Here is a 14,470-nt window from a genome sequence, read left to right as displayed (position 1 = left end):
TCAGGAAAGAATAAACTATATACATGTTGTATGACTTGGGGCATGTTGCAAGGCATCTCATGTTTGGCCCAACCAATGAAAGTAGGTTTTGAGTGTTTCCATTTTTTCCAGTGAATTCTTGCTTCCCTGAGTTTTGTTTTACTGGTGCTTTTCAGGAATTTGTCGATTGTGTAATGAGTCATGCCATACTGCCTTGTGGAGCTAATATCTCAACCATTCTTGGTTGCTGAAGATTGCTGTATAATCACCTTTTGCTTGTAAGTTACTTTCAGTTCAGAGAATGAAATCCTTTCAATTCATAGAGGAAGAGCCAGTGGCATAAAGTTGAGCGTTACAGAGAACAGCATGGAGCAAATCTTTCAATGTAGATGGAAGATGTGTAACTGCAGGCCTGCTTGCAACTGACAGTCTGAATCTCTGTTCCTCTGTTAATTGACAGTAAATAATTCTTGAGGAGTAATACCTTATCCCCCTTTATACTTCTTTCTTTTACTCTCTGCTCCCACTCATTCATTTTCACAAGAAAGGACATTGCTTCTGGGACAAAACTCATTATTCTATTGTTGTTGTCTTCCTACATTACAACAGTGACTACACTTCAAAAGTACTTCATTGGCAGTAAAGCATTTTGCGACATTCTGGATTGTTAAAGGTGCTATATGAATGAAAGGTTTTCTTTTCTTTAACTCCAGCCACCCCCGCCCATTTTACCCTGTTTTGCACACATGCACTCACACATGTGCATATTTTCCCGCTGATTTCTTAACACGAGTATCTCGCTGATTTGTACCTTGGTCAATAAGAAATCCGGGAAGCCAATTTTGTTGCTACCACTAGACGATCTGGTACTGATGCTATAATCAAATTAGACATGTCAACTATACAGTTAGCTGCCAGATAGTCTAGAACGTTGACATACTGAAAGCGACTGAATTCCTTTTATATCCAAGAAATGTCTTAACATTTTCTGCCATAAAAATCTAATGATCTCACACAGCGAAGAAGCGATTGCAACTGTTAATAAAAGCACTGCTGTTCTATGTAAAACGGGGTCTCGTTATTTATTCACATAAGATTAAGGAGGAAAAAGGAACTAAAATTAACTTGCTTTGACCTTATCATAATGCACTGTCAGAATGGTGAATATTGAAATTGTTCCATACAGTGCTAGGCACTCTGCATAATGAACACAGGAGGTTGCTGATGACCAGCAGATACACTGGTGAACTATTAATATAAAGGGTGGTTTGCGTAAGCAGCCACACTGTGTGGAGCATTGCAGCCCAATTAGCGTCAGGTACCAAGAGCATCCACAGAATGAGTCTTTCAGCCTTTAATGGGCACATGTGAACAACGAATGTGCAGCAGCAGTAAAAGTGTCTGTTTTGCATTCTGCAAAGGGCCTGCTTGGAACAGAGTATGACTATTAGCATACAGACTTACCTATTGTCAGTGCTCTGCTGTAGCTAAATGCTGATGTGTTTTCATCTGTAGACTAAACAACATATATACACACCCAGAAGGAATAAGGAATCTCGGCCTTTTCAAGTTGAGGTATATTTCCAATTGTATTTTGAGATTCATTCCTGACTATCAAAATTGCCTTTTTCTAAATTCCTCTCCTCCAATTTTAGTAATTCTGCATTCTTTTAAGCTCTTCATACCCATGCCATTCCAAGAAGCTAGCCACACAGCTTTCTCCCCATCTCGGATGATCCCTTGATCCCTTCTTCCTTGAACTGAAATGATTGATCTTCAGCCATCGCATCTCCTGAAGGCCTGGCTCAGATGTGGAGCTCAAAATATCAGATATGATGGGTGCAAATTGCCTATACCATCAGCACTTCACCCTTTTTAACTTTGTCATAAAAGAATGCTGGAAATATAGTGTTATGGATTACATTGGGCAGAATTTTATATTCCCCCTCACCAGCGGCTTTGTAGGTGGGATGGTGGGTGGGGTGCGACTGTAAAATCTCTCGGATTGTCTTCACACCGGGCCTCTGCCCACCCCAACTGCTCCACAATTTTACACTTGGACGTGCGAGGCCTAGGCTAGGCCCCCCTCCCTTTCCTCAATTGATGTCCTTAAGTGGCCAATTAATGACCATTAAGAGCTGTTTCCTACCCAGCCTCAATTTTCAGGCTGGCGGAAGGAGTTCAGAGGCATGGGGGGAAGCCTGAAAATGAACTGTGTTCAGACCTCTGGTAGGAAGGATTGTGGGAGGGGAGGGCATCTCCATCAGCAGCCTCCTTTTAACATTGGGCACCCCCCCCACCCCCACGCCCCTCTCCCCTGCAGAAGGTCTGGGCCCTGGAGATCCTCTCCCCCCACTATCCCCCCCATGTCGCCTCCACCAACACCCACACCCCCTTCTGCCCTTCTGCCCAACCTCCTGGGCCTCACCCCTACTGGGCCTGAGATTCCCCCACACTTACCTGGTCCTGGACTCCTGGAATTTAGGTTCTAGGGACTGACATGCAGTCCCAGTCCTGTCCACCGCTTCTGGCACTGCAGGGACTAGAGAGCTGTCAGCCAATCAGATTGGCCAGTGGCTCTCTGAGGCTGGACTTTCTACCGAGTGAGGGGCCGAAGTCCCTCCTCAAACCAATTAATGTTTGTTGGAGCGTTAAATTGCTGTGGGCCAGGCAGGGTCAGCAAGGATGTGTTCTCCACCGATTCTTCTGAAGGCAGGAAGGGAAACCCTGCCATCTTAAAAATCTTGGCCTTTATGTTAGAGATAAATATTGGTCAGCGCTGAATCAGCTTTGAAATCTGTAGTGTTACTTAACTTTCTGAAATGCTATCATTATAGATGAGATGTCAAGACAATATGTTCCTCCTGAGGTTGGCTTTTTTTTTAATTATTGGAGAATCTAACTGAAGAATCAAAGCGAATAATGCAAGATGCCATCAAAGGAGAGAAGAGCAAAAGAGAGGATAAAACAAATGAAGAACTTGCGATTACATGATGTCAAGATTGGATTTAAAAGCCTGAATATTTTGTGAGAAACAATGAATAAGTTCAAATTCCAAAGTCTGGGAAAAAGATGAGTTAACTTCAGAGACAGTAAAATCAATCATGATTTCAACAAAGGGAAGAGTAAAATGTGTAAGATGTTGTATTTGGAGCTGACAGGGAATGCAAAAATGGAGGAAAGAGGAACAATAACCATACCAGTATTGATAAATCAGAGACCATGGGTAGAGTGGGTTTGGAGGCTACAAATGAGACAGTGATCACATTTCAAATGGAAGAAATAAAGAACCGGAATTGTATAGTGACCTTCAAGACCCAAAGCGCTACACACCAACTGAATTGTTTTTGAAGAGCAGCCACATTTGCTCTACAGCCAATTTGTGCACAGCAAGGTCCAAGAAACACCAATGAGAAAACACTTCTTGTGTCCTGTCCTGGGACGTGAGTGGAATGTTAGAAGATCTCTGGATTCTGTTAGAATCATATCTCTCAAAACTGAAGTTTTCTTTTATAAAATGGAAGGATTTGGCATGATCTGGACATGTGGATGCTAACCTGGGATTTTTTTTTAAAAGGTCATGAATTCACCTTGGAAATGTAGACAACCAGGCCTCTTCCAGGAAATCACCTGACCGATATGGTACTTGAGAAGGAGTTGTTTGTTTGTGTTGAACTGCAAAGCAATTTAGTTAATGAAAAGCTGGGAGACAAAAAGGCAATCACATGGGAGAGAGGATAACACTTAAGTTGTGTACCTGCTTGTTTTGAAGGCAGTCTTGTTGGAGAATAAGCTGAGGAAAGAAGGCTATCTTAACTGACTCCCTCTCTCTACCTTGCCTAAAATTGCATGTGGCTATCAACCTGTAGCCAGAGAACCTTCATCTGAGTGTAACCAGTCTGCATTTGGACCTGCAAAGCTGAGACAAGTGGTGAGAATGTCTAGGCATCCACCGGGACCAGCAACCTGTCTGCACATGAGAGAACTCCAGGTCGACAGTGTCGAGACCCTGTGGACTTCATCCTTTATCTTACAACACCCATCCTCCAAAACCATCTCTGCAGAGAGACTCTATCTGCTTCCCCTTTATTTGTCCGTGTGTGTGTCTGTGTGTGAGCTGGGGGAATTCTTTAGGAAGAGATAGATAGTTATACTTCCTGATTACAACTGTGTGTTAACCAGTACTTGCAACTTGTTAAAAAGAAGTTTAGTTTTGAAATAAATTAATTATTCTGATTTTTTGAAATAAACCTGATCAGAGGCTCTTTTCTTCTGGGTACTAGAGGTACAGGTACACAAATAGCCATTTTGGTGAGAAATTTAAACGTTTTAATGAATGGTACAGCCTATTGGGCAGTGGGGCTCGATAATTTGTATACTCCTCCCATCCCAGTCGTAACATTTGGAGGCAGTACTGAAACTTTGGATAAACTTCCACTTTGTAGAAAGTTAAGAATTTCTCAGGAAAACAGAAATATTCATGAACGAGGACACCAAACTTCTTGAAGGCAAATGAAAGATGTTAGAATTTTGCTCGAGATTCAAGGTTGTAATGAGCGCAAGAATATGTAAACAAGGGAGAATTAAACCAAAAACACAAAAGTAGATAAGGCTGTTCAATGAGTGAAAGAGGCCATTGATATGAAGATGGAACAAAGTGGGAGAGCAGACATTGATCTAGGAATCTCAATAATAGAAAGATGTATAAAAGGTGAGCTATAAACTAAAACATACATAGCAACTTTAAACTGGACGCCATGAAAGGATTTTACTAAAATAAATGACTTGTCTTTGCATACCACCTTGCATGTGATCAGGTCCCAAATACCCAATGGAGCAGTCTTGAAGTGTAATTACTGTTGCTTTGTGGCAAACCAGTATGCTTACAGCAAGGTCCCCAACAAGATAAAAGATCACTTCATCTCCTTTCGTGATTTGAGTTGACGGATGAGCAAGGAAATCAGCAGAACTTTCCTGCTATTCTTTGAATAATTTCATAGGATCTTTTACACCCAACTGAATATATTGACTGTGCTTCAGTTTAACGCCTCATCTGAAAGATGCTACCTCTGACAATGCAGCATGCCCTCAGGACTCAAATATCATCTTAAATTATGTGCTCAACTCCTTGAAGTTGTTATTGATGTCAGTAGCCTCAGTCTCAGAGATGAGAGTGATGTCTCTCCCTTCTGCTCTTACGTTCATCGCTGACAGACTGGGTGAAAGTTTCATCTTCCTGGTGGTAATTAAAGATCTCAAGCAAAGTGAATTCAAGTAGTCCCAGTGAACACAAGACAAAACTGCCCAGTAATTGGTCCTAATTTATCACTTTAGCTAAGCAAAGCTACAAAAATCAAGAATTTATTAAATGAAAATGTCATATTGATATATGAGCAAAATATAGTGCAACATTCTCCTAGGTTTGGAGATCTCTGCATCGCTATTGATAATCACCGTTGATTGAGAAGCACATTATCTACATGCAGCTATCTAGGCCTTGCTACCTCGTGTATCACACTACCTGAGAAACTGACATTGCAGAAGCCCACTAAGTGTTCTATCCTGCCACCATTGTCAAGAAACCCCTACCTGCCAAAGAATGCTTCTGTCTGAGGAACAAGCTGCTCTATAAAACCTCAGCATTTTCCTTCCCTCCCTGCTGGCTGGCTCTCTCATTCTGTTAAAATCCATCTTCAAGGTTACCTCTCACCACAATCTTCCCACTAAATATTTCATTTTCTCTGCCATTTGGAATCAAATTTAATTGCTTAAACTTTTTCCCCATAAGCTCTGATTAATTTCCTCTCTCCGCCCTCCAATATGCTGTTCATTTGGTTCCCATGAAGCTTGGCGAACTCAGCTTTCCTCTTCCATTCCACTGCCACATTTATTTAATTTGAATTTCTTCCTCAGATTTATCTTCTGGCTGCCCATGAAGCCCAGTTTTATGTCACAGTGACAGACAATCCACCCCTTGAAGCAGAACTTGATACACACATAGGGAAAGCAGTTACCACCTTTGGCCGACTCAAAAAACGTGCATGGGATAACATCAAGCTAACCTTCCAGACCAAGCTCATACTTTGTAAAGCATTGTTGTAGGGTGGCCGAGTTGTACTATTAATGATAGAGCTGAACTGCAGACACTTCTTGGGTGGGTACATTAAGTTTATTTACAATACACTCAGCAGCAACTATGCGTGTGCTTTCAACTCCAACTCTAACTCTGCACTGACTGCTGAGCTAGCCCGCACTACTCTCCTATCGGTTACTACAGATCATGTGAACTTTCGTCACAAGTATTATTCTTAAAGGTACATTACGCACTAAATAAAACCATAATTACCAAAGGCACCTTGCCGTATGGCTGGCTTACGGCTAGAAAAGAAGCTCAACAATTTCCATCTTTGCTGTCTGCGGCGCCTAATGGGCAGGACAAGATCACGAGCGTGTCAATCCTCTTAGAGGAAGAGCTCCCAAGTTTGTTTGCACATCAAACAGAGGCAGCTTTGTTAGCTCAGGCACATCTGCAGGATGGAAGATGTTGCATACCCAAAAGCTTTCTATATGGTGAGGTAGCCAGAGCCAGACAACCAGTAGGATGCCCAAAGCTCCGCTTCAAAGACACGTGCAGGAGTGTTATTAAGGCCCTAGATGTCAATTATCACAGTTAGGAGCCACTAGCTGACAAGAGAGCAAAATGGTGATATGTCCTGTGGTCTGGTGTGCACCACCATGATGACCAGTGGCTACAGCAGCTTGGCAATGGATGCCAACATCAAAATCAACAACCTGTAATGACACGGTTGCTTCATGTGCGGCACTTGTAGCAGAATCTGCCTCTTCAGCCATCAGCAAAATGCGCCACATGAAAACATGCCAGTGAAATGGATTTGGTTGCTGCGTGTCCATCATCTTTCATGGATGGAAGGTGCCAGAAATAGTTCCCTAAATTATATAAATCAACCTATCACTCGCTGTGAACAATGTTAAAGGAAATCTGCTTGTTGGATTATAAAATCTTTTTGCAGGTTTGCACTTTCTGTACATCACACTTTAGGTGGATGCCAGGCTTCAAAATTCATGCACCGTCTAATCTAAATCTCTGGCCCAGATCTTCCGAGCAGCGGCAATAATTGTCAGATTGCCGCTGCGTTCGATAATTCCCCCAGCTCAGCACAGCTACGCATTTCTACCGGAACCTTCCGAGCCCAGCTTCCCAGAAATGCACAGCACAGCACCCATTGGAAAACACATCGAAACAAAGTAGAGTTGGTGGGAGTGGGAGGGGGGAGCAGGACACACCCACTTTTTACAGCACTAGCTGCTGTACGGTGAGTTTAAAGGCCCCAGACTGAATGTTTGTGAATTTGTGATTGGATGAGGGTGTTAATGTGGGTAAGTAGGTCAGGGGGGTAGGTGGGTAAATGGGTGAGATGGGTAGGTGGGTAAGTAGGTGAGGTGGGCAGTCGGGTGAGGTGGATGGGTGAGGCAGGAGAAGCGGTAAGTAGGTGAGCGGGTGGTCAGGTCAGGGGGTTAGTCAGGCCGGGGTGATAGTCGAGGGTTGCGAGGGAGCGAGGCGGTCGGGGGGAGTCATCAGGTGGGCGATGGGAGGATAGTCAAGTATTCAGGAAGAAGTTTGATGGTGGAGGAGAGTGCAGGGAGTGGCTGTTAGGACGGTCAGGGTTGGGAGTTGAGGGGCTGGGGGTTGCCTTTGTTTGGAGGTTCAGTTGTATAGTTACCCAGATGTTAGACTAGGTTTTAATCTGTCTACCGTTTCCTCACTATCGGGTAAATACCACGGAACTGTCCAAAATCTCCAACTCCGACTCTAACTCATTTTCAGTTGTAAGTCCTGTCTCTAACCACCTGGAGACCAGAAGATTTGGCCCTCTTTTGTCACAGCTGGAAAAACTAAAAATAAAGAAAGAAATGGAACTTTTGGAACCTAGTGTCTTTCACAATCATTGGATGTCTCAAAGGACAGAGCCAAAATTCACACCTCCTCATAATTTACTTCCCCACAAATGGAGTCAAGCTTTGATCTCCAGCCTAAATAACCTTTCAACGAACTAATTCCACTGTGTTACTTAAAATCAATCATGCATTCTAGCTTCAAAAGAACAGCACCTAAAATTTAGCCAAATACGTTGCTTCCATAACTCTAGTGAGAGATGGCAGAATGTACAGAGAAGAGGTGTAAATAGCCACTTCCAGAGTTTCCCAGTTAATGCCACCATCTCCCATTGGATTTATGGTGATAGCCTGAGAGAAACCCCAGGAATTTCAGGACCATTGTGTTTTACATGATATAGTGTTCCTGTCTGTACAGATCAGTGCATTCTCTGACCTTTTTGAACAGCACGAGGGAGATTCACTGGTAAGGTAATAAAACCAACATGGCTATTCTCATTTGTTTTCTGCCCACTACACTTTTGCTGTCGCACTTGTTCATAATCATTTTTTTGAACTAACTGGATCATGTGCAACTTTATTTAAGCTGTTAAACATAAGTAAATTCTTCATTATAAAACAGCAAGACAATTGAACAAAGGCAAGCAGGAGCTGATGTTCAGCAACAGCTATGAATGTTAAGGAGCAGAAGGGGGAAGCCGTACAAATTGCTCTAATTTTTTTTCTGGAAATCCTTTGACCATGATTTTGGATGCTTGAAGCTATACTCTACCTGCTGGGATTGTAGATTCCAATACTTTTAAGATTATAGCACAATAAATATATTTTAAAGGCTAAAGAAAACTAGACATTTTCATAGAATCAGAGACTGGATACAGCACAGAAGGAATCCATTCAGCTCTTCGAGCCTACGCCATCTTTCCAAGAGCAATTCAGCAAGCTCCACTTCCCACCCTCTCCCCAAAACCCTGCAACTTTTCTTTATCTTCAGGTGCTTATCCAATTTCATCTTGAAAGCCACAATTGAACCTGCCTTCTGATCATAATCAGTCGCTGTGTTCACGTGTTGCCTTTGGTTCCTTTGGCAATCACTTTAAGTCTATGTCCTCTAGATCTTGACCCTTCCATCTGGCACTAATATACACATGGAGGTAAGATCAGATTTAGTCTTTGGGTAAATTATAGCTAAAGGACAGGAAAAAATTGGACCAAGGCAGGAAGATGTTGCAACAATAATTGTGAATTTGTTTTCCCTAATGACTTAGTAAGACTGTATGTCCTTCAAATCATCACGAACACTGCCACGGGGCATCTACTAGTTCTTATCATGATGACCCTATTTGTTCATACAGAGCAGCAAAATCTTCCATTATCATTCCTCTTGACCTTCATTTTTGGATGTACTGGATGTAAAAAAGACTTTTATTTTCCAAGAAGGGTCTTTCATTTTGTTTGGAAGCACAGCAGTTAAAGAGAATTAGGTAGCTAGAAAAATACTATGCATCCCCTTAAGTTCATTCCCTTTGCACAGCTCACACACAAACCACCCCATCATGACCACTATCCCACCCAGTTGATATTCTGAATGTGTACATTCCCTGATGCCCATGCTTAATCAAACAAGGATAACTCCATGTGCTAAACAAAAACAGAATTACCTGGAAAAACTCAGCAGGTCTGGCAGCATCGGCGGAGAAGAAAAGAGTTGACGTTTCGAGTCCTCATGACCCTTCGACAGAACTGTCGAAGGGTCATGAGGACTCGAAACGTCAACTCTTTTCTTCTCCGCCGATGCTGCCAGACCTGCTGAGTTTTTCCAGGTAATTCTGTTTTTGTTTTGGATTTCCAGCATCCGCAGTTTTTTTGTTTTTAACTCCATGTGCTCCTGTCTTCCTTTCCTAACGGCATGTTGTCCCCCAAAAGACAGCCCCACAGTTGCATGGATGATATAATCATCTCAGTCCAAATTTATCCCTATAGCTTTTAAGCCTGTTGCCTTCCTGGTGTTATTTCCGGCTATTTTGTTAAATTCACCAATGCAGTGTCAATAGCTTTTGCTAGGTGCTTCTTATATGTATCCACTGTGTTGTATCAGTGGGGGAGGGCATTCAGTCTTGCTTGAGGCTCATTTATTTAAAACCAGCATTCTCTATCTATGCAGTAAAACTCAAACACAAATCTATTTTCATCTGTATCATCTGTCAGATTGTCCAGGAATTTAATTGAAGCTCGCAGTTTTTGTCCTGTGCTGTTGCGGTCCTCAATCAGTCAGTGATTGTTCTTGGCACTAATGTAAATGATGTTTATTTGTGAATCAGGGAGAATTGGATGTGAAAAACTAAATCTACAGTTAAGCTCTGCCCTTTCTTTGTCTGGTATCTGCAGAGATCTAAATCAGTTCATTATTTGTGAATTTATTCCGTTGAGATCATTTAACGCTTCAACGACATTGCTGCCCACGGTACAGACAGAGTGCAGCTTCAGCTTTTTTCTGTGTGCTGCAGATTCCTTGCCATTGCCATGAAGCATACAAATTGTTTACTGCTCTATGTCTTTCCTCACAGTCAATCCAGTTCCATTGAAGTATAAGCATCGGATTTGACTTATTTGCATGAAAGATGTTCATAGAACCAGAGAATGGTTACAGCACAGAAGGAAACCATTCATCCCTTCAAGTCCGTGCCAGCTCGCTAAGACCAATTGAGCTAGTTCCACTTCCCACCCTCTCCCCAAACCCTGCATTTTTTCTTTATCTTCAGGTGCTTATCCAATTTCGTTTTGAAGGCCACAATTGAATCTGCTTCCTGATCGTAATCAGTCGCTGTGTTAAAAAAAATGTGTTCGCCTTTGGTTCTTTTGGAAATCACTTTAAATCTGTATCCTCTGCTTTTTGACCCTTCCATCAAAGGGAACAGCTTCTCAGTATCAAATCTCCACAACAGAAGCAAAATACTACAGATGCTGGAAATTTGAAATAAGAACAAAAAAGGTCATTGGCCTGAAACATTAACTCTGTTTCTCTCCACAGATGCTGCCTGACCTGCTGAGTTTTCCCAGCAATGTACTTTCCTGATTTCTATCAAATCTCTTTTCAACCTTCTCTTCTCTAAGTCTCTCCAAAGCCAGCCTCTCCAATCTATTCTCCTAACTGAAGCCTCTCATCCAGGGAACCATTCTCATAAATTTTTTCTGCACTCTCTCTAAAGCCTTCAGATCCTTCCTAAAGTACAGTGCCCAGAATTGAACTCGGTGACCCAGTTGAGGCCGAACCAATGTTTTATTAAGGTTCATCATAACTTCATTGATTTTTGTACTTTTAAGGTAACTCAGAAAAGTACCAAAGAAAAGATAAGGAGAATTTTCTTTATGAAACATGTTGTTATAATTTGCAATGCACTGACTGTACGAGTGGTGCAGAATCAATAGCAGAATCAATAGAAACTTTCAGAGTGGAATTTAGCATATACTTGAAAAAAATGCAGGGCTGTGGGGAAAGAGCAAAGGAGTGTGTCTAATTGGTTAGTTCTTTCAAAGAGTGAAAAAGGCATGATGGGCTGAATGGCCTCCTTTTGTGCTGTTAGATTCTAAGATTGTTCAGTTCTGCTGGCACTAGACTATTTCTAAATTTTAAGCCCATAAATAATTATCTTTCCTATGCAAAATACTGCGTCTTGTGGCGCAATGAGTAGTGTCCCTTCCTCTGAGCCGGAAGTTCTGGGTTTGAATCCCACCCCAGGACTTGATGGCCATAGAAGGTGTGTTCATACCATGGCCAAACAGGTTGATTATCAACCTGTAAATCCTTCCGATATGCCTATGGCAAGGGGTAAGAGTGGGAGAGTTTCTGGTCAGGCATCTGCAGAAGGCAATGGCAAACCACTGCAGTACCTTGCCAAGCGTTAGCATGGATCAATCCAATGGAAGTTCATGGTCATATCCCAATCCAATGGATGTCCATGGTTGCCAATGCCCTTTCAGGGCGTGGTATCTGAAGAGAGAAAGATTTAAAATCCACCATAGACGCTCAGTTATAGTTGATTGTATTTGATTAATTGACTACCTTTGATTGTACGAAATTAGAAAATGTGGAATTGCTTCTTCCTTGTCCATACCTTGAGCCTCAAAAACAAAATGTTTTATCTCTTGCAGGTGAGTGATGGAAGCCTTACCATTTCATCGGTGGGTCGGAATGACCGTGGCCCCTATACCTGCCGGGCCTACAGTATTCAGGGAGAGGCTGTTCACACAACTCGGCTATTGGTTCAAGGTAACGTTTTACTTCATATCTCTCTGGCCAGAGTTGAATAATGTTAGCTACAGTCTGCTGTTTCAATGTTTACACATTTCATTTTAGCAATTTAGTGAGTACAACAGAAAAAAATTGTCTTGTAAATTTATCTTAGAAAAAACTGTGAACCAACCACAAGACAGTTACCTTGTATTTCTTCAATTATGTTTTATTATTCCATTAGAAATCTAGTTATTATACGGTAGGGAACAGGTGCAGAGCCTAACCCCAAACTCCAGAATCAAATACTTTGAGAAATTGAGGTTGTATTGAAAATGCACCAGAGTATATCAGTAACAGGTGAAATTTGTTGGTATTTTCAAACTGATTTGACAGTTGAAACCCCTGTGCTAAATTTAATCCTGTATGAGACACAATGTGTATTGCTCACATCAGTGAAAAATGGAGATCCATCCTGTTATATTGCCATGCTGAGGACCCTTATTCAAAACCTGCAAAGATGCTGGTCAGCCTCAGTTGTAGCTGTGTGAATTCATCCAAGCAGGCAATCTGAAGATAATGGGTGTCAAAGTTGCTTTATGTAAGCCAGAGAAGTATGTAGGTACTCAAACCCCAAATACTTCTAGTCACTTAATAGTACAGAGCTTGAGTATTGCTAGAGAAAGAAACAAGCTGTCAAAGCTTTTTGTCTTGCATTCATTAGGACAAACGCAAGAATGCCTGATGTCTTGAACCAATTTGTCTGTTGGTTTAGAGTAACCTTTTTCCACATAATTCTGACTCAAATTAACATTGCTCATTATAATCCACTGTTGGAATGTGCAAATACTGGCACTCCAAATAGACATATATTTGAGATGCAGAACATATCTTCTTCTCCGCCGATGCTGCCAGACCTGCTGAGTTTTTCCAGGTAATTCTGTTTTTGTTTTGCAGAACATAAACTTGCTTTAGCTTCTTTCACTCCAGCTTATTATTTCTCATTCTTTATGACCAGAAGATTGTGAGTTCATTTCCCACTCTAGGATTTGCTTCCAGCCATTGCAATGCTGGAAGAGTGTCTAAAATCCTGTGTTTCAGACAATAGAAAAGATTGGAGAAGACAAATGTAGGTCCTTTAAAGCCTGAAAGAGGAGAATTTATAACAGAGAACAAGGGACTGGCAGAGCAATTAAACAACTACCTTAGCTCTGTCTTCATGGGGGAAATAACTTCCCAGAAATACTAGGGAATCAAGGGTCCAGTGAGAAGGAAATTAAAGGAAATTAGTATTACTAAAATAAAGTGCTGGAGAAATTAATGGGACTGAAAGCTGATAAATCCCTAGGGCCTGATAATCTACATCCCAGGGTACTAAAGGAGGTGGCCATGAATATAGTGGATGGGTTGGTTATCATCTTTCAAAATTCTGTAGATTATAGAACAGTTCCGGCAGAGCTATGGGGAGAGAGCGAGAGTATGGAATTGAGATAGAGGATCAGCCATCGTCATCTTGAATGGCAGAGCAGGCTTGAAGGTTGAATGACCTATTCCTGCTTCTATTTTCTGTGTTTCTATGGGCAGAATTTTCCAGCTGACATGTAGGTGGTGGAGCCCGTAGGTCAGCGCTTAAAATGTCGATCGAGCGTCCCAACATCAGCGCGCGGCATCGCGATATTTCAGCCAGCAGGCACGCTCAGCAGCGAGGCGCTCGCCCACCATTAACTAAAGGCCTCGTTAAGGCCCTGAACTTGCCAATTGTCCAGGATTTTGAGGGGCCCGTGCAAACTTCGGGTTGGTGCACAGGCTCAACGGGCAGGGGGGTTGGCGATTTTTTAATAAAACTCATGCAATGTCAGGATATGTGGACTCAGAGGGGTTGTTCATGTTTTACACGAAGTTTTAATTGCAGGAAGTGTTTTAAAGTTGCCTGTTTGGTTGTTAGCAGTTCTCATCGATTTCCAAGTGCTTTTTGTGTACTTTGAAACCAGTCTGCAGACAGGAATCTTTCTCAGGCCTGCAGCTTTCCAGAGGCCTCCATTTAGCCTGGGGATATGGGTTCTGACCTCTCCACTGGAGGCAGCTCCTCTGAGGAGGAAGGGAGGGATAGAATAAGGAGGAGGCCAGGACTAGACAATCAGCCTCCAGGGGAGCCACTTTTGGGAGGACAGATGCAGGCACAAGGGGCGCAGGGCCAAGAGGTTGTCCAAGGTGGAAGGGGCTGCAGAAGATGCCACTATCCTGCTGCCAGGGTTTACAGGCTGAGAAGCAGTGACCTCAATATGTCTGAAGTGCGGTGCCGAAGGAGGCTTTCTCAAGGGAGACAGTCAATTATATTTGTCAGATGAT

At 42.3% G+C, this 14,470-nt stretch overlaps 1 protein-coding gene across 1 annotated transcript in view; it reads left to right on the top strand.

Annotated features, from left to right (window-relative positions):
* The window catches only part of igsf9bb (immunoglobulin superfamily, member 9Bb), a 707,799-nt gene that overhangs the window by 480,042 nt on the left and 213,287 nt on the right, over positions 1 to 14,470 (top strand). Inside the window, exon 5 of the mRNA XM_041174093.1 lies at positions 12,043 to 12,160. Coding sequence (XP_041030027.1) covers positions 12,043 to 12,160 — 118 coding nt within the window. The remainder of the gene's footprint in view (positions 1 to 12,042; positions 12,161 to 14,470) is intronic.

Source organism: Carcharodon carcharias, chromosome 25 (assembly GCF_017639515.1).
Source record: "Carcharodon carcharias isolate sCarCar2 chromosome 25, sCarCar2.pri, whole genome shotgun sequence".
Lineage (NCBI taxonomy): Eukaryota > Metazoa > Chordata > Chondrichthyes > Lamniformes > Lamnidae > Carcharodon > Carcharodon carcharias.
Note: the sequence above shows the minus strand (reverse complement) of the source record. Positions and strands in the feature narration are given on the sequence as shown.